This window comes from Chiloscyllium punctatum, chromosome 33, assembly GCF_047496795.1.
Source record: "Chiloscyllium punctatum isolate Juve2018m chromosome 33, sChiPun1.3, whole genome shotgun sequence".
NCBI lineage: Eukaryota > Metazoa > Chordata > Chondrichthyes > Orectolobiformes > Hemiscylliidae > Chiloscyllium > Chiloscyllium punctatum.
In genome coordinates this window covers 6,411,605-6,430,860 of record NC_092771.1, presented here as the reverse complement: position 1 = coordinate 6,430,860, position 19,256 = coordinate 6,411,605, and the positions used below count along the sequence as shown (strand labels likewise).

Genomic DNA, 19,256 nt, shown 5'->3' with positions numbered 1-19,256 from the left:
GAGGAACACCACAATTAAATTGCAAGGCAGCTGCAAAAACAGGAAGGGACCAGGGATTGTTGTGGTGAATGTGAGGAGGAGCAATTTGACCAGGTGCAGACAGCTGGATATTTTCTGTCTGAGCCATGAACTGTGCTGTTAGACAGCACTGGATGCTTGGGTTGCCAAAACTCCAGGATTGCCCCAAAAATCTCCAAGAATTGACAACTAAGCTCGAGGATTAGCCTGCAGCAAGCAAAGCCCAGGAGAAACATTAAATAGGGGAATTAAGTGAAATTTGCCTTCTCTGAATACTGTAGTTCAAATGGTATTGGAGAGAGATGGCAGACTACAAGCAGACTGAACCACAGTAAGGATGAATTCTATCCAGTAACAGAATTGCTTTCTTTTTGGTTGGCTGTTAGTAGTTGATGGACCACTAGTGGGATATGGGGGTTTTGGTAGCTGGAAGGGCACATGATGAAGGAACATAAACAAACAGAGTTGACAACCCAGCCAAATAGCCAATGTGAACCTGTTGCTCAACTTTTGGAAGTCAGTCAGGTAATTCTGATTTCACCTTTGGGTCTGAATTAGTCTGGGTAGGAGTTGGAAGTGAAGGACTCCTGCATATTTGAGAACCATGAACATTTGAGGCCAGCCTCAATATGAATTGAAGGTTTGAAGCACCTTCTCATCAATTGATACTCGGAAAATGTCCCTATTGTTGACCTTAATACATTTACAGGTAGCCCCCACTATATGAAAATGCAGCCTTCCCAGGAAACCTTTTGTAAGCTGAAAATGGCGTAAAGCGAAAGTGCATGATTTATATGGGAAAAAGTATCATCGTTTTTACGTACAAGCGAAAATCCTCTTTGGATTTGTGAAAATAGGTGCTAATGTAGGTCTTTCATAAACACAATATTGCATAAAGCAAATGTTGGAAAAGTGGGAGATACCTGTATTTTAAAGGATTAATGGCCTTTTGTCTATTTACTTTATTCCACTTGAAGGGCTTTTGCCTGAAATGTCAATTTTCCTGCTCCTCGGATGCTGCCTGAACTGCCGTGCTTTTCCAGCACCATTCTAATCTAGAATCTGATTTCTAGCATCTGCAGTCCTTGTTTTTACCTAGTCTATTTAGTATATGCCTTTCCATGTAGCATGCTGAACTACCAATAGTCACTATAAGAAGTTTTGGAAAGGGTCCCCTGTATTTATTTTTCCAGCGCAGTGATTCTACAGTCAGCTCAGTTACACTACTTCCCATCCCCACCCTTCCCAATATTCCCCCAACTGTAGGTCTGGCTGAGAGCTGGTACAAATCAAAAAAAAAACTGACTTGAATTTCTAAACTGCCTTTTGTAACCTCTGGCTTTCCCAAAATGAAGTCAATGAAGTGCTTACGGTCGTGTCATTGTTGTTGAAAGCATTCAAATTCTACAAGGTCCCAAAAACAGATACAAGACAAATGGATGTACATGGAATAGTGTAGGTTAGATGGGCTTCAGATTGGTATGACAGGTCGGTGCAACATTGAGGACCAAAGGTCCTGTACTGCGCTGTTATGTTCAATGTTCTGAATCAGTAATTTTTGTTTTTAGTTATGTCGCTGAAAGATAAATATTGGCCAGTATTCTGGGGAGAACTTACCTGCTTTTAATAATATTGCAAGATTTTATACATCCACATGAGCGGGCAGAAAAGGCCTATGCTAGTTTGACATTTCATCCAAAAGACAGAATCTCTGGTGGTGTAGTATTGACTACGCATGGTAGTCAATTGGTGTTGGACCTGGGACTGCTGGGTTGGATAATGGAGTTCAAAAATTGGAGTTGGGAGTTAAATGTACTTGAAAAGCTGATAGTACTACTGACTGTACTGAAATCTAACAAACAGTAGAGATGTAGAAAGGGTCATAAGTCACAGGTAACACCACATTCTACAAGTTTCAGCCTAGAGGTAAAGTTCAGTAAAAGACTGGACAGTGCATTTACCAACTGAATCTTTGTGTAAACCTTTTACATTTTTCTTAATTTGATACAAGATAAGACAGTTAAACTAGTGCAGTAACGACACTGATATTATCCTGCATCCTGTGACCAGCAGCTCTTTTGTGTCTGAGGGGTTGTGACTCACACTGAGTTTCTTTATGATAATATCAAATGCTTGCCCATGCCAGCTACCAGCTGCAATTGGAGTGAACGCTGTTTGGTTCCAGCTTCATCCTGTATGCAACGTTGTAATGATAGTTCCAGAGATTAAGATTCAGAAATAGTAAGGTAAGGCATTTTACACAATTATTTCACTATATTTAGTCATTAAGTCTCATTGTTGTTTAATCTTTAACTCTAACATACAACAGTATAATTATAAAGGTTAACTACAGCCTGTTCCACTCCAATTTTGCATGTGTTTACACCGACATTCACTGCAGCACCAAGCTAGAGACTCTATTGGTATTTTGGAAAAGTGGCTCTTTTCATCTCTTGAAGTTGTGATTCAGTGAGTCGCATTTATACCTCTGCTGAGAGCTGGGTTTGTAGGCTCAAGTGCCACTTCAGAGACTTGACGGCCAATATCCTGGTGTCAGGCTCATTCTCTGTTGTTGTATTGAGGGAATGCTATGTTAGAGGAAGTGTCATCTTTCAAATGAGATATTGGACAGAATTCCAATTTGCCATCTGTAGTGAATGTTATCAATCCCACAATTTGAAGAGGAGGAAAGGAATTCTCCTCCATGTGAGGGCAATATTTATGCCTCATACAACATCACAAGAACAGATGACCAGTTCATTATCACATGGCTGTTTGAGAGAATTTGTCTTACAATACACTAAGCAGCTGCCATCCTTCCACAGTACTGCTATGACTACAATTTGACAGGTAACTCTGTAGCTAAAAAGACTTTCTGATTATAAACAATGCTATATAAATTCAAACCCTTTAGATTTTACAGTGTAGATTAACAAATGATCATGGAAGTTATATTCTTGCCATTTCCTGTTAAGGTTATTTAAATTCATATCTTTGGATCTGTATCCAACATTCAGATACTAAATATTTCGTTATTAACCTCCTGCAAACAGCTAATTAATTCCAGTTTCTTCTCAGCTGTCAGGAAGGCAGTACCAGGACATAGGGTTCATGAGGGTTTCTCCCAGTACCACACATTTGTCATATGAGTGTTTAGATGGAGACCCCCATCTGATCCAGAGGTCACCCAGCCAAAGTGGTTCTGTTGTTTGAGCCTTCAGGAGGCCCAGGCAGGCGATCACTCCATGCCCAGCAGATCACTATATTGTCCAGGCTGGCAGTCCAGGTCAGCTCTTGAGGGAGCACCGCACCGTCAGAGCTCTCAGCACTGAGGGAGCACCGCACTGTCGGAGGGTCAGCACTGAGGGAGCACCTCACTGTCACTGTACTATTCAAGCTGACACTCCAGATCAGTATAGAGAGCGTGCTGCACTGTCAGGGAATCAGCACTGAGGGAGCACCGACATTCTGTCATGCTGTTGGAGGGTCAGTACAGAATGCGAGTTGGGTGTCAGGGTGTTCTGGTGGAGGGTGTGTGTGAGAGATGGGGAGGTTTGGAAATTGAGGATGCTGATAAGGGGATGAGGTATAGGATGCTGGGTGGGTGGGAGAAGCAATAGAATGCATGGAGGGTGAACATGGGGTGAGGGTAGAATGGCCTGGTGGGTGGAGGTGAGGTAGAATGCCAGGTGGATGGTTGCGGGGTGGTTTTGGAATCTCAGGGATGCATGTGGGATGTCGATGTAAGCGGAAGGATAGTTTGGCAGGCAGGTGATTGGGTAGAATGGCAAATATGTGGGTAAAGGGTTAGGTCGTCAGGTGAATGTGGGAGTATGTTGGGTCAGACAATGAGGTTAAGGAGGGTGTCTCTGGGGGTTCAGATCAGGAGTGGTATTGGCTCTGTTTAGTTCTGGGAGGAAGCTGGGATGGGGTGCAATGTGTGATGCTGTATCTATTGGAATTGGAGTTGTCAGGAGGCGAGATTGGGGGTATGGGGGTTATTGCAGGGATAATTCAGGGAAGGTTCTAAATTTTATTGATACCCAGGGGTTAGAGGAGTTTTTAATCCCACTCACCTTTCCTGGGTGACTGTCCAGGAAGAGTGTAAATGACTCTAACAAGTCAGAAACATTTTGAGTTTTCTGGATGATGGGTAATTTCAATTCTAAATTTAAAGTCCAGGTAATTCCTGGGTAGTTAGTAGTTGGTCTTTCTAAGTGATCCTATAGCGCATCTTTCCAAGAATGCTGTTGAGATAACGCTATATCTCCAGTTATTATTTAGCCCAGGATGGCAGAAAATTTTAAATAAAAATTAGTTCGAAACGCTCCATGAATAATATAACTATAAAAGTTTCTGGTACTGACTGAGATTACCATCAACAGCTCGCTTTCTCAATCTCTCCCCTTTACTGAGGCCTCGTGTCTCTCAGATTAAACCACCATCAAGCTCATCTCTCTAATGAGACAGCAGCCCTATGGTCCTCTGGAATTATTGTGACTTTTAATATAACAATATAACATTGGTGTCTGAGGAATATATGAACAATATTTGATAATCCCTTCTCAGCTACTGTTGCAGGTACATAACTAACAATTTCTTTCTTGAAGTTGCTGATATTCTGAGTTATGCACTGTGAACATGCACATCCTCTCAGTAAATGACATTAGTTGAGATGTTCACACTTGTGTTATAATCTTTGAAATGCAGCAGTCAATGCACATACAGCAAACTTGTACAAAATATAATGTAGGATAAAGATCTACATTATTATAAAATGAGAATTTCAATTAAAAGTAGAAGAGAGAGACTTAGTTTTAAGTGTGATGAATGTGACTTGGTTTTATTAACAAAGTTCAGAAAGACATTTGGACCAGTGAACTAGAGAGTGTTGTTTTATGATAAATATGTGGTTAGGGGCCACTCATATGTTTCGTTCACAAGATGCAAAGACCTTAAAGCAGGAGAGCAGTTTTTGTACAAATCTGCAGGTTGTGAAAACTGAAAAGAAATCCAGGTTGTCAGGCCTGGAAAGAAGTCTCTGAGCAATCGGAGCTGGAAAGAGTCAGTTGAGCGAGAAACCTTAGATTAAAGAGAGGAATGATGCTTCATTGTGATTGAGTAACTGTAAAGGATGTTTCTGGGAAATTGGTTCAATGTTTTGCTGTTTATGTTATGAATTCTTTCTAAATTATCATATATATGGCTCCTCCCCCTCCACTTTTGGATAATAAATTTGTGTTCTTTGTTAAAAGAACATTCGCAGCCTTGTGTGAATATGTACAGTGACTAAATCACCATGGTAACCAAACTGCACAAATCTCCAAAGTCTTAGAGTATTGCCCACTAAGCCAAACTGATATTCTGGAGATATCAATTTATTTAGTAGGCTCAGTTTCAGCTGAGCTGCTGAAAGTGTAAGATTCTTGTTGGGATGTCAGTGATCCTCTCAGCATGTTCTTATCTTCCTAAGTTGTGTTTTATTTACTTCTTCATGTCAGGTCCAGTTTGTAGGACAATGGGGTTCAGCTCTGATCTTTGGTGTCCCCAGGGACATACCATGCTGCTACGATTACAGGATTCAGAGGTCCGGTTGATGGAGACCATGAAGAAATGGATGAGCTATCGAGTGAGGAGTGACAAGGAATACTCTGGGTTACTTCACCAAATGTTCTCTCAAGTCGAGAAACAAGAAAGCAGCCAGCAAGCTGGAGGACTTGATTATATCAGTCAGGTCAACAAGGTAGGAAGGACCCAATGATCTAGGGCTTTGTCTGTGATACAACCGTGATAGAACAGTGGCTTGGTGGGTGAAAACCATGCCCACTGTGGTACTGAATCAAACAAGCTACAAACTTCAGCTGTGGCTCAATAGCTATTAGTCTTGCTTCAGATTTATGACTTTATGGGGTTGAGCATACTTCAACACCAAAATCTTAGCTACATTTCAATGCAGTACTGAGAGAGTGCTGAACTGTTGGAGGTGCCATCGTTTAGACAACATCTTATGAGGAGACCGAGTCTAGCCTCTCAGGTGGAATTAAAAGATCCCAGCGCATCATTTCAAAAAAGACAAGGAGCTTCTTCCCAGTGTCAAGGCCAATATTTATCTCTCAAACAATGTAATAAAAAACAATTATCTGTTATTTTATGATGGTGCAAATTTGCTGGTCTTTCTCACCTACTTTGCTGCAGAGTAGGCCCTGATATTCACATTAAATCAACACAGGATTAGGTGTAGAGAAACTCACTCTACTCTTTTTAAACTGAAAGTAAGGCTCTTTCGACACTTTCCCCACCAAACCCTCCCAGGGCAGGTACAGCACAGGGTTAGATACAGGGTAAAGCTTCCTCTACACTGTCCCTATCAAATGCTGCCAGGATAGAACAGTACGGGACCACATATTCAACAAAGCACCCTCCATTCCGTCAGCATCAAACACTACCCTTATAGGGACAGTTGATTAGCTCAGTTAGCTGGATAGCTGGTTTGCAATGCAGTGAAAACAACAGTGTAGGTTCAGTTTGCTCACCAACTGAGGTTACTATGAAGTTCTTTCCTTTACAACTTCTTCCCTTGCCTGAGATGTGGTGACCCTCCGGTTAAAGCACCATCTATTCGAGAGAGCAGCTGTTGACAGAGTAAAGCTTCCTTGACACTGTCCCCATCAAACGCTCTCACCACAGGGACAGCACAGGATTAGATACAGAGTAAAGCTTCCTTTTCTACTATCTCCACCGCTCCCACCTCTCCCACCCCCCAATCCACCCAATCAAGTATCTAATTGTTTCTTCTCTGCTTTGTGTTAAATTTTATTGGTGGTAGTGTTTCTTCATGCTGTTCTTTTGTGTCATTTTCATTGCTTGTGGTTTGCAGCACCACATCTTGCAGGGAGTGTGAGGTGTGAGAATCACTAATGTTAAAAATGTGTGCTCTTTCAGTCCTGGTCAATGATTGTTAATCAGACTGAGGTTTTGAGCCGAATGATGCGGAAACATTCAGAGGATCTGAATTCTGGTCCAATTAACAAACTAACACTGTTAATCCGTGATAAACAACTGCTGAAGAAGAGCTACGGTGAACAGTGGCAACAGATTAACCAGGAGGTGATCAAGGTAAAAAAGCAGGCCATTTATCTCCTTGTCAATATTTTAGAAATGTGAATCAAAACCTTTCTGCTTACGTACCTTTAAACATTCATAATACTTACCTGATCTTCAGATTTCTTCCAAATATTCTTTGATCGCTTGGTTAAGATGTTTGTTTTGCTTGATCCCACTTAAAGGTTCCCTATAAATCTCCTTTGGTTCCATAACCTTCACAGCAGTTATCGAAACAAAAAAATTCAATCTACTCCAATTTGAAATTATCAAGTGACCCCCAGCCTCAGGAATTCCTGTGGGGAGAGGGTTCCAGATTTCCAATCTAGTTCTCTGTCAAAACTCTTGGGTAGATGCAAATAGTCTGGTTCTCATTTTAAGCGTCTGTTACCTTGTTCTGGACTTTCCGATCAGTGGAAATAGTTTTACCTCTATCAAACATTAACTTCTCTAGTTGTCTTAATGAACAACAAAGGTAACACACATTGTGGAGGCTTTGACTGACCACACTGGGTCCAGTAAGCTAGTATTTGTTTTAGGTCTAGTCAGTGTCTGCCTTTGATCACAGTCTTGCCTTTTTGAGAAATAGTGAAATGTTAATGTTTTCAAAGTCGTTAACATATCTGACATGTTCTAGCTTTTGTTGCCTTGTCTGTCTTAGTATTTCTACTTTGTCTTTAGTCATTAATTCTGGGGTACTCCCAAACCACAAACAGATGGTTGCCATGATGGAGACTCAGTTTGGGAAATTCTACCCAGTGACAGGAGAGGGACTTAATGTAAGGTTTTCAATAGGTCGTTCAGGATATTTGGATATCAATGAAGAGGTGTTCAAGTGCTTACATGCAATTACAGAAGTCAGTGATTTGATGAGAGAGTGAGAGAGATGTTAGGGATACCTCAGTTAGCTGTATTGCTGTGAAGACAACCGAATTGCACAGATTCTGTGTAGTAGACTCTGAGGAGTCCACAGCAATTGGATGGTTCTGTGCTGTTATAGTTTAGGTAGAGGTTAGAGTTGGTACTCCAAAGAAGTGCTGAGGTTCTGAGAAAATAGGAAAGTCACTGGCTGTGTGTCGGGGGAAGCAGCAAGAGGCTCAGAAGACTACAAGTATTAATATTGCAGTGCAACTGAAAGCGTAGTGTTTGTAAAGTTCACAAGCATTATTTCTTTTATACAACTGAGCACATTTCGAGCCCAGGCTTTTTAAGAGGAGACAGTTGTAGATGAACAGTTAGGATTATACCTATGAGGGGACAGATTTTCAGAGTCTGGGAAGCTTGCATCAGGAAAGGAGGGTGATTAACTGACTAGAACATGAGCAGTCATTTGAGGCAATCAATGACTGAATAGCTCACAAAATGGAATTTCAAGGCTAGATTGGAAGAGTGATGAATTGAGATTGCTTATGAAGTTAATGAAATTTGATAACCCATTTATCATTAATGTCAACGGAAAGTTGCTGAGAAATCTGTGGTATCCGTCTTGATCACATTTGCTACTTGGTATGTGCTGTGGGCTGTTCCATCGTAGTCTCTAACACATACAAGCTGCGTTAATTCTGAGAATTAAAAATAAATTATACATGTATTATAGATTATATTATTATCCTAACTTGAACAGTAAATATCATTGTTTATTCAAAACTCTGGAATCTTGTGGCTTTATTCACTTAGTAATTCCCTTGGATTTCACTCTTTGTTTACTTTAACAATAAAGTTACTGGTCTGGTCCCTAGCCATATCGTAACATGAATGTGATAGAGTGGTCTAAGATTGGAACAGGTTTTCTCCAAAACTGTTAGAGTTAGTAAAATTAGTGATCCAACAAATCTAAAAACACAAGTTAAACCCATGATTATCTCAGAAATTGAGCTTCAATTCTGGAAATTTCAGGGAACTCCTGGAATGTTGTGGTTCTGTTCGCCAAGCTGGGAATTTGTGTTGCAGGCGTTTCGTCCCCTGTCTAGGTGACATCCTCAGTGCTTGGGAGCCTCCTGTGAAGTGCTTCTGTGATCTTTCCTCCGGCATTTGTAGTGGTTTGAATCTGCCGCTTCCGGTTGTCAGTTCCAGCTGTCCGTTGCAGTGGCCGGTATATTGGGTCCAGATTGATGTGCTTATTGATTGAATCTGTGGATGAGTGCCATGCCTCTAGGAATTCCCTGGCTGTTTTCTGGCTTGTCCTATAATAGTAGTGTTGTCCCAGTCGAATTCGATGTAACGGCACTGTTCACCTCTATCGACAAAACCCTAGCCAGAGAAACAATAGCCAACCTGCCAACAATACCGGCCACTGCAACGGACAGCTGGAACTGACAACCGGAAGCGACAGATTCAAACCACTACAAATGCCAGAGGAAAGATCACAGAAGCGCTTCACAGGAGGCTCCCAAGCACTAAGAATGTCACCTAGACACAAATTCCCAGCTCGGCGAACAGAACCACAACAACGAGCACCCGAGCTACAAATCTTCTCACAAACTTTGAAAATCCTGGAATATTGGCAACCCCATTCCCTGGTCACATTTTATCAAGCCATTTTGAAACTGGACTGCTCTCTCTCCTGACGCTGCCACAGGGAATGCGTGGGTGGGATGAATGGGTCTTTAACAGTCCTACAGTTCGCTCCACTCCTTTCATGGCTCTTAGTTCCTCTGCTAGCATCCACCAATTTGGTCGTTTTGATCCCTCTCAGCACTGCTACTGTCTTCACTTTTGTAATTCTTCGAATGTTTGCCATTTTATGCCAGGAATCTTTGAAATCCTGTGCTATCAGTTGTGCCTTTTGCAAGTGACAAAATATAGTAACTATAGTTACAATGTAAAGGAAAGATACTTTAGAAACTAGTTTGCTGAGGACATAACCTTTCCCAGTGTTTACAGGTGCATTAATTATGTTAATCTGATCATCACTGTTTGGATGGATATTGATATATATTATCAGGAGAGGCCTTACATCATTAACTCCACTAAACAAAGACAATTAATGTTTTACCGTCACTGAATCCCCCATTTGAGGAGACCATTCAGCCCCTCATGTCTGTGCTGACTTTGAAAGCACTATCCAATTAATCCCACATTCTTAGAAATATTTCCCCTTCTTATGTTTTCTCTCCCTTTCCCCAATTCCATTTTACCCCTTCCCCCTCTGCTGGCAAAAGTGGTTATTCTATCCAGTTAGCTAAAGGCGGTATGTTTACTGTGGAATCCTTCCAAGGCTCCTTCGGCAGAGCATCCTTCCCACTCCCCAAGCTGCTGTTCTGAATCCCTCCCCCTACTGCCTGTTTCATCATTGTTAATCAGCTGTAAATCTCACTGGGCAGCAATGGCAAACAAAGGTTTTTATAACAATCAATGGCAAGTCCTGGGAAAGGTCCAGAGTACTCATCAACCCTTGTAAGAAGAATGATGTAGACTGCTTAGTCTGCACTGTCTCTACCCACCTATTTAATCCCCCTCCAACAGCCCTGCATACACTCTTTCCCCCAATCACTGACTCTACCCATTCATTAAATCCCTTCCCACTGCCCCCTGTACACTCTCCCCTATTACTGACTCCATCACCCATTTAATCCCCCTCCTACAGCTCTGTGTATATTCTCACCTATCACTGACTCTACCCATTATATCAACCTATGTAGCATTCTCACCAGTGACCTTAGTCTTACCAGAATTTTGTGCTAATATTAGTTTATCTGAAATAGCTGAGTTTAACAATATTTGAGTCAGCATTTGACTTTGTGTTGGTGTGTTTAACTGAAGCTGCTGTGAATTACAGAATACACAGATTGAAATTGAGAAGCTGAAGTCACAGTATCGGCAACAAGCTAAAGAGATGAATGCAGCAAAGCGAAAGTTCCAGGAGGCCAGTAAAGGTGAGGGTGACAATAAGAAACAGGAGAAGGCACGAGAAATCAGACAGGTAAAGCAGTATGGAACAGTACATTACAGCCTCACACAGTTAAGTCGTTCTCACTGTGGGACACTACTCTTACTTGAGACACTGTCTTCAAGCTTTTAGTCACCTGTCCTAAACTTACTTCAGTCTTTTTTGGCAAAATCTGAGGTATTTGGAGGATTTGTTGCCATGAGACTGAGCAGGTTCTTGCTATATCTTACCAACGTGCCCCATTAATTATCTACCATGTCCCTATGCTGCATCTTACATTCAATGTGCACCTCCTGTTACCACGCTCCCTTCCCAGAATAACTTCCCACTCAGTAGGTACCTGCCGAAAATCTGGCTTTACTTGCACCCACACCTTATTGGAAAGCCCATGGGGCACCTGGACAAGCCTTGTCAGTCTGGAGCTGCCCTGCATGGTTGTTGAGATTTGTCCTGGAAATGAGAGGGGAAAATTGGCACCCTGCTTTATGGGCAAGTTTTTGGAGGTCCTGCAGGATGGGTGGTGTTAGAACGGAACTCTCCCCTCCCAGGACAAGCAGTTGGGGCCATAATAACAGACCATGCCAGCCTCACCTAACATTGATACCCAGGTTAAAGAACTCCCAGCCGTCTCTGGATCAATGCTCAGCAATGTCAGAAGAATGTCAATATCCTTCTCCATTCTGCCAGGGTAAGTGCCACCATTTTCTCCCAGATAGCTCACACTCACTCTAGCTCTGCTAGAATATGCACCTCTCACCAAGATTCATGCTTTACCACACTCTCTGTTGCCTGCAACATCTTCCTCACTCGATCTCACTGACCCTAACCCTCGCATCACTACTTCTGCATGCCCTCTGCACTGCCTACTCACTCACTTGGGACACCTCCTCACCTGCACCAAAAATAATAGCTGTGCCATCCACTTTCATCTCCTTAAACCCACCTTTCTCTCATTCCATAAAGAAAACAGCCTACAATAGGGCAGAAAGAGTCAAGACAAGTAGTGGTCTGCCTATCATTTAGGTCCTCACCCTTTACGAGGACTCTATCTGACTGTAACTGATCCAAGCAGGTCCTGGACTGGTATTGGAAGCTGTCTTTGACTTACTGTGCAGGAAACCCCTGAGTGAAGGCTATACCCTACAACTTGACTGAGACCTGCTGACAACTATGACAAGCTTCCTGGCTTTGTGTTTGTGCTGAACAGCAAGTCAAGACAGCAGTGCTATGAAATAAAAACAGAATTGTTACAGAAACTTAGCAACTCTGGCAGCATTTGTAGACAGAAAGCAGAGTTAACATTTTGGTTCCAGTGACGCTTCCTCAGGACCTGATACATTAACTCCTTTCTATCCACAGATGCTGCAGGACCTGCTAAGCTTTTCCAGCTACTTCTGTTTTTGTTTCTGATTTCCAGTATCCATAGTTTATTGGGACATTTTTGCAGCAGTAATATAGATCTGGTATCTCTGGATGAGGAGGCAAAACACAAAAAGGCAAGGGAAGACAATATAAGGTAGAAATGCGATGAGCATCCAGGTAGGCTCAGAGTAAGTGAGGGCTATGAGAGCAAGTGAATAGCCTGAGATACAATCGGACCAGTCCACTAGGACGCTACCCTGAGGAATTCTTGCAGTGATTCTTGGATTTGAGATGACTGACCTCTGACAAACACAACCATCTTCCTGTATATAAGGTATACTCCAAGCGGACAGTGTTCCCCAATTCCCACTGATTGCAGTTTTGCCAGGCCTCCTTGATGTCACATTCTGTCAAATGAAGCTTGGAAATCTCGGGCTGTCATTCTCACCTCACCTCTGGAATTCACCTTTTATTGTTTTCATGTTTGAACCAAGGCTGTAACAAGGTCAGGAGCTGAATGGATGCCAATGTCTATAGACATGCGGTGCATATTGCCAGTGCCCATGGAACTTGCCCTGAGAGTTTTCTGAGACCTAGCTTGTTGCTGAGTTTAATAAGATGGGAGACTGAATATTAATGAAGCTAGTTGGGGCTGTTAACAAAGTATTTAAGAAACAATAATCAATTATCAACTTGCTGTTGCCTAATCAGAATCTTGCCAAGCCATTTTTGAAAAACATTAAAACATGGTGCGAGTTGCCCCCAGTACTCAGATGGGCCTCTCTGCACTTGATGCTCGCCACAAATCTTGTTGTAGCCCATGTCACTCAGGCCCATATAAGATTCTGTCCCTTGTATTTTATGTCATATTGTTTTACAATCATTCCTATGAAGCTCTGCTACGTTTTACTATTTTACTGGTTCCTTATAAACACAAGTTGTTATCCTTCAAGGGACTTTTTACTTAAAAATTCAGTTCATGATCTCCTCCCTCTAATGGTTTTTTTAGATTAGATTAAATTACTTAGTGTGGAAACAGACCCTTCGGCCCAACAAGTCCACACCGCCCCGCCGAAGCGTAACCCACCCATACCCCTACATCTACCCCTTACCTAACACTACGGGCAATTTAGCATGGCAAATTCACCTGACCTGCACATCTTTTGGACTGTGGGAGGAAACCGGAGCACCCGGAGGAAACCCACGCAGACACGGGGAGAACGTGCAAACTCCACACAGTCAGTCGCCTGAGGCGGGAACTGAACCCGGGTCTCTGGCGCTGTGAGGCAGCAGTGCTAACCACTGTGCCACCGTGCCGCCCACCGTGGTTGCAAGGGTCCTTTGTGAAATGGGTCCAAACCAGATTTAAAATTGCTTCTAAGTTAGTCATCTTTCTCAGAAATGCCACTTGTTACAATCAGGTTTCCTTCTTGACATTAGCTCTTTACTGGACTCATTCGGTCAGTTGCAAAACTATTTTTATTTCCTTTTTTAGCACTTAACTATCACACTTCAATTAAACTTAGTTAACCAGATCAAAAGTTAAGGAGAGCCAATTCCAAGATTTCTTTGAGTAAAAGTAAGTGGTATTTAGTTATCTATGTGAGAAAATACATCAAGCACATGCACAAAATGCAAGTTAGAAAGCTGTAAAAAGACAAGGCTTAAAGAGAAGGGTGTCTAGTGAAGAAAGGTTGAATGAAATAAAATATAGTTACAGATCTTCAGAGTCTTCGGTCTTGTCATTTTCACAACCTGAGTCCAAATGTTTGATGCTGTCTTATTTCCTTCATAATGGCAAAGCTACAGATGTTCTGGAGTCTTCAGTGAATTGTTATCATTGCTCCAAGTTGCTTTTCATCAGCCAGTTCCTGAGCTCGATGGGGAACAGGGGACGATGTGAAGGGTGGGATGCCAATAAGAGGTGTAGCAGTAGGCAGCTCAGTTGGGGAGAGGAATGTTGGTGATTGGATTGAGGTGTGGGCGGAGAAGTGAAGGTGCAGGCAGAGGGGTGGGATCGTGCAGGGAGGTGGAGGTGGGCGATGTGGTCAAGCTGGGGTGAAAATGGGGAGATAGGAGGGTGGAGGTGTGGGCATTTGGGGTGTGGAAATGGAGGGTGTGTGAACTTTGGTTTCAGGCTCACTAACTTGTGTCCTGTCATGGAACTGGAAACTCTGAATGACAAGTCTCCCTCATTTTTATATCCCTCACCACAAAGAGTTCAACAGTTACCTTCAAAAAGTTTTGATTGTGTGAATTTATGTTTAATTCCAGACAAGGACCGGGACAGAATGAGAGACAAGTATGTCAAAGCTGCCATGAAGATGCACATACTCCACAATCAGTATGTACTTGCTCTCAAATCTGCAGAGGTCCACCACCAGCACTACTATCACCAAGGTTTGCCAGGACTGCTCGACAGTCTGCAAGAACTACATGAAGAGATGGTTTATATTTTGTAAGTACCTTGGCTTGATCTTTGGTGTTGGTACCTGTTTGGATTAATTGTGGGAAGAGAATAATTCAGCCTCTGATTCTGAAGTAAAGAAACCTGCAAAGGTCAATATGGGTGAGTGGGGTGAGTTGTAGGACAGTGGGTTCAGGATGTTCGATGGACTGGTGGGGAACATACTGAGAAACCTGACTTATGCAGAATCTGTCAGCGTTATTTCTTGTTTTTCTGCCAATTCTAATATTTGATCCTCTTCCAGTCATGTGGAGATGGCTTTCCTGACATGAATTTGAAGTTGAGTAAAGAAATCTATTTATGTTCAGTGTTAACAGGAGCTGTCATAAAGCCTTTGTGGGTATTCCTCTGTCTCATTTACAACATGATGCTTGCTGCATTTTCAAAACTGTTAAATTCTTCCACTTGACTATTGATACAGTCACTTTGAGTCATGTCCTTTTGCAGTGACAGTCAAAGTGTCATATTTATACTGCGGAAACACTGAACACGAGCATTTTTTATAGCACAGAACTTGAGAATTACTGAAAAATATAAATTTTGTCAAAACCAGTAATAGGGTTTTAATGAACTAAGTGTTGCTACAATTCTTGGGAGTTGGCCAGTAGTTATTCTTGGGTAACCACGACATGGAAGTGTTGGTGTTGTACTGGGGTTGATGAAGTTTAAATCACACAATACCAGGCTATGGTCCAATAGGTTTATTTGGAAGTACAAGCTTTCAGAGCACTGGTCCTTTGTCAGGTAGCTAGTGGGGCAGCACTTGTATGACACTATGTTGTTTTACTATAACTGATGTGATATATTGAACAAACCTAGATTGCTGTTAAGTCTTTCATTTTTTAGAATAGATTGCAGGTTTCGATTCATTAATATGTAAATTCTTGGGTAAAGCAGAGATTAAGAAACAGCATACCCAACATGAAGACAAAACAGGGAGTGCAAAACTAGAGGACAAAGGTTTAAGCTGAGAGGGGAAAGATTTAAAAATGACCTGACAATTCGCTTTTTCATGCAGAAGGTGATGTCTGTGTGGAACAAGCTGCCAGAAGAATTAATGAAGGCAGATACAATTACAACATTTAAAAGGCATCTGGATGGGCAAATGGACAGGAAGAATTTAGAGGAATATGAGCCAATGCTGGCAAATGGAACTAGGTCAGTTTGAGATATATAGTCGACATGGACAAGCTGGACTGAAGGGTCTGTTTCTGTGCTATATCACTCTATGACTCTCAGCAGCTAAAAATCAAACCCCAAAACCCAAATTTCATAATAATCTAACCCACGAGGACTGAGCTATTGAGGGTGTATCAGTAAAGACAGATCAAACCAGAAATTGTGTATGTGTCTTCCCTTTCTGGAGTGTCATTTTTCAGTGAGTTATGGCCAGTGCTGGGAGTGTGCAATCAGAAGGATCTCCTTTGAGCTTTATGCAATTCATATGAGAATGCCAAGAGAATCCGAAATAAAGTGGGTGAACTTACAGCATGGGTTGGTATCTGGGATTTCAATGTTGTGGCCATTTAGGAGACATGGGTACAGCAGGGACAGGAATGGTTATTGTAGCTTCCAGGATTTAGATGCTTCAGTAAGAACTGAAAAGATGGTAAAAGAGCGAGGTGGTGTGGCATTGTTAGTCAAAGACAGTATTACGGTTGCAGAAAGGGCGTTTGAGAACTCTTCTACTGAGGCAGTATGGGCTGAGATTAGAAACAGGAAAGGAGAGGTCATCCCATTGGAAATTTTCTATAGGCCTCTGAATAGTTCCAGAGATGTAGAGGATGGGATAGCAGAAATGATCCTCAATAGGAGCAAAAGTAAAAAGGTAGTTGCTATGGGGTCTTTAACTTTCCAAATATTGACTGGGAATACTATAGTTCAAGTACTTTAGATGGGTCAGTTTTTGTCCAATGTGTGCAGGAGGGTTTCCTGACACAGTTTGTAGACAGGCCAATAAGGGGCGAGGCCATATTAAATTTGGTGCTGGGTAATGAACCCGGCCAGGTGTTAGATTTTGAGGTAGGTGAGCACTTGGGTGATAGTAACCACAATTCGGTTATGTTCACTGAAGCGATGGAAGTGGATAGATATATACCACAGGACAAGACTTATAGCTGGGGGAAAGGCAATTACAATGTGATTAGGCAAAATTTTGGATGCATTGGATGGGGAAGGAAATTTCAGGGGATGGGCACAATTGAAATGTGGAGCTTGTTCAAAGACCAGATTCTGCGCGGGAGGGTACATAAGGAGTCATTGGTGGATAGGATCAAGGAAAACCTTAAGGCTTCCTATAGGTATATCAAAAATAAAAGAATGACTGGAGTAAGGTTAGCGCCAATCAAGGATAGTAGTGGGAAGTTGTGTGTGGAGTCAGAGGAGATAGAGGAAGCGCTATATAAATGTCTTTTTCTCGTGTGAATACTGACAAAAAGTAATGTGGTTGCGGAGAATACTGAGATACAGGCTACTGTACTAGATGGGATTGAGATTCACAAGGAGGAGGTGTTAGCAATTCTGGGAATTGTAAAAATAGATAAACTCCCTGGGCCAGATGGGATTTATCCTCGGATCCTCTGGGAAGCCAGGGAGGAGATTGCTGACCTTTGGCTTTGATCTTTTAGATTAGATTACTTACAGATTAGATTACTTAGTGTGGAAACAGACCCTTCGGCCCAACAAATCCACACCAAACCACTGAAGCGTACTCACCCAGACCCATTCCTCTACATTTACCCCTGCACCTAATGCTAGGAGCAATTTAGCATGGCCAATTCACCTAACCTGCACATTTTTGGACTGTGGGAGGAAACCGGAGCACCCGGAGGAAACCCACGCAGACACAGGGAGAATGTGCAAACTCCACACAGTCAGTCGCCTGAGGCGGGAATTGAACCTGGGTCTCTAGCACTGTGAGGCAGCAGTGCTAACCACTGTGCCGTCCACTCTTTATGTTGTTATTGTCGACAGGATTAGTGCCAGAAGACTGCAAGATAGCAAATGTTGTTCCCTTGTTCAAGAATGGGAGTAGAGATAACCCTGGAAATTATAGACCTGTGATCCTTACTTCAGTTGTGGGAAAAGTATTGGAAAGGGTTATAAGAGAGAGGATTTATAATCACCTAGAAAGGAATAGTTTGATTAGGGGTAGTTTTATGAAGGGTAGGTTATGCCTCACAAACTGTACTGAGTTCTTTGAGAAGGTGACTAAACAGGTCGATGAAGGTAAAGTGGTTGATGTGGTGTATATGGATTTCAGGAAGGCATTTGGTAAAGTTCCCCACAGAGGACTATTGCACAAAACATGGACGCATGGGATTGAGGGTGATTTAGCGGTTTGGATCAGAAATTGGCTACCTGAAAGAAGACAGGGTGGTGATTGGTGGGAAATATTCATCCAGAAGTTCAATTACTAGTGGTGTACCGCAAGGATCTGTTTTGGGTCCACTGTTGTTTGTCATTTTTATAACTTACCTGGATGAGGGCATAGAAGGATGGCTTAGTGAATTTGTGGATGACACTAAGGTCATGTAGATAGTGACGAAGGATGTTGTAGGTTACAGAGGGACATAGACAAACTGCTGAGCTGGGCTGATAGGTGGCAAATGGAGTTTAATGCGGAAAAGTGTGAGGTGATTCACTTTGGATGGGGTAACAGGAATGCAGAGTACTGGGCTAATGGTAAGATTCTTGATTTGGAGGTGCTGGTTTTGGACTGGGGTGTACAAAGTTAAAAATCACACAACACACCAGGTTTTGGTCCAACAGGTTTATTTGGAAGCAGAAGCTTTTGGAGCGCTGCTCCTTCATCAGGTGGTTGTGGAGTATAAGATTGTAGGACACAAAATTTATAGCACAAGTTTACAGTCTGATGTAACTGAAATTATATATTGAAAAAGACCTAGATTGTTTAAGTCTCTTATCTTTTAAAGTGGCCATGTTGGTTTCAGTTCTTTCATATGTAAATCCCAGAACTTTCTTAAAGTTACATTCTCAAGGGAACTTTAACAATAGGTGCCATGTTGGCCCAGATAATGCATTGAAGGTGTGAGGTGCCCTGTGTGAGGCTGCTGGTAAGGTTCTTGATAGTGCAGATGAACAGGGAGATCTCGGTGTCCAGGTACATAGATCTTTGAAAGTTGTTACCCAGGTTGATAAGGTTATTAAGAAGGTGTATGGTGTGTTAGCTTTTATTGGTAGAGGGATTGAATTTCAGAACCAAGAGGTCATGCTGCAGCTATACAAAACGCTGGTGCGGCCACACTTGGAGCATTGCGTACAGTTCTGGTTTATACAGCATTATGGGAAGGATGTGGAAGCTCTGGAAAGGATTCAGAGGAGATTTACTAGGATATTGCCTGATATGGAGGGAAGGTCTTACGAGGAAAGGCTGAGGGACTTGAGGCTGTTTTCGTT

The 19,256-nt window shown here is 42.2% G+C and overlaps 1 protein-coding gene across 4 annotated transcripts in view; it reads left to right on the top strand.

Moving 5' to 3' along the window:
• The window catches only part of fes (FES proto-oncogene, tyrosine kinase), a 57,863-nt gene that overhangs the window by 12,704 nt on the left and 25,903 nt on the right, over positions 1-19,256 (top strand). For 3 of the 4 annotated variants that reach the window (XM_072552851.1, XM_072552850.1, XM_072552852.1), the window contains exons 2-5: positions 5,520-5,761; positions 6,961-7,134; positions 10,898-10,994; positions 14,645-14,828. In XM_072552851.1, coding sequence (XP_072408952.1) covers positions 5,537-5,761; positions 6,961-7,134; positions 10,898-10,994; positions 14,645-14,828 — 680 coding nt within the window. In that variant the 5' untranslated portion in view covers positions 5,520-5,536. Of the gene's footprint in view, positions 1-2,248; positions 2,265-5,519; positions 5,762-6,960; positions 7,135-10,897; positions 10,995-14,644; positions 14,829-19,256 lie in introns of those variants that run through there. The other variant, XM_072552853.1, reaches the window with a different exon arrangement.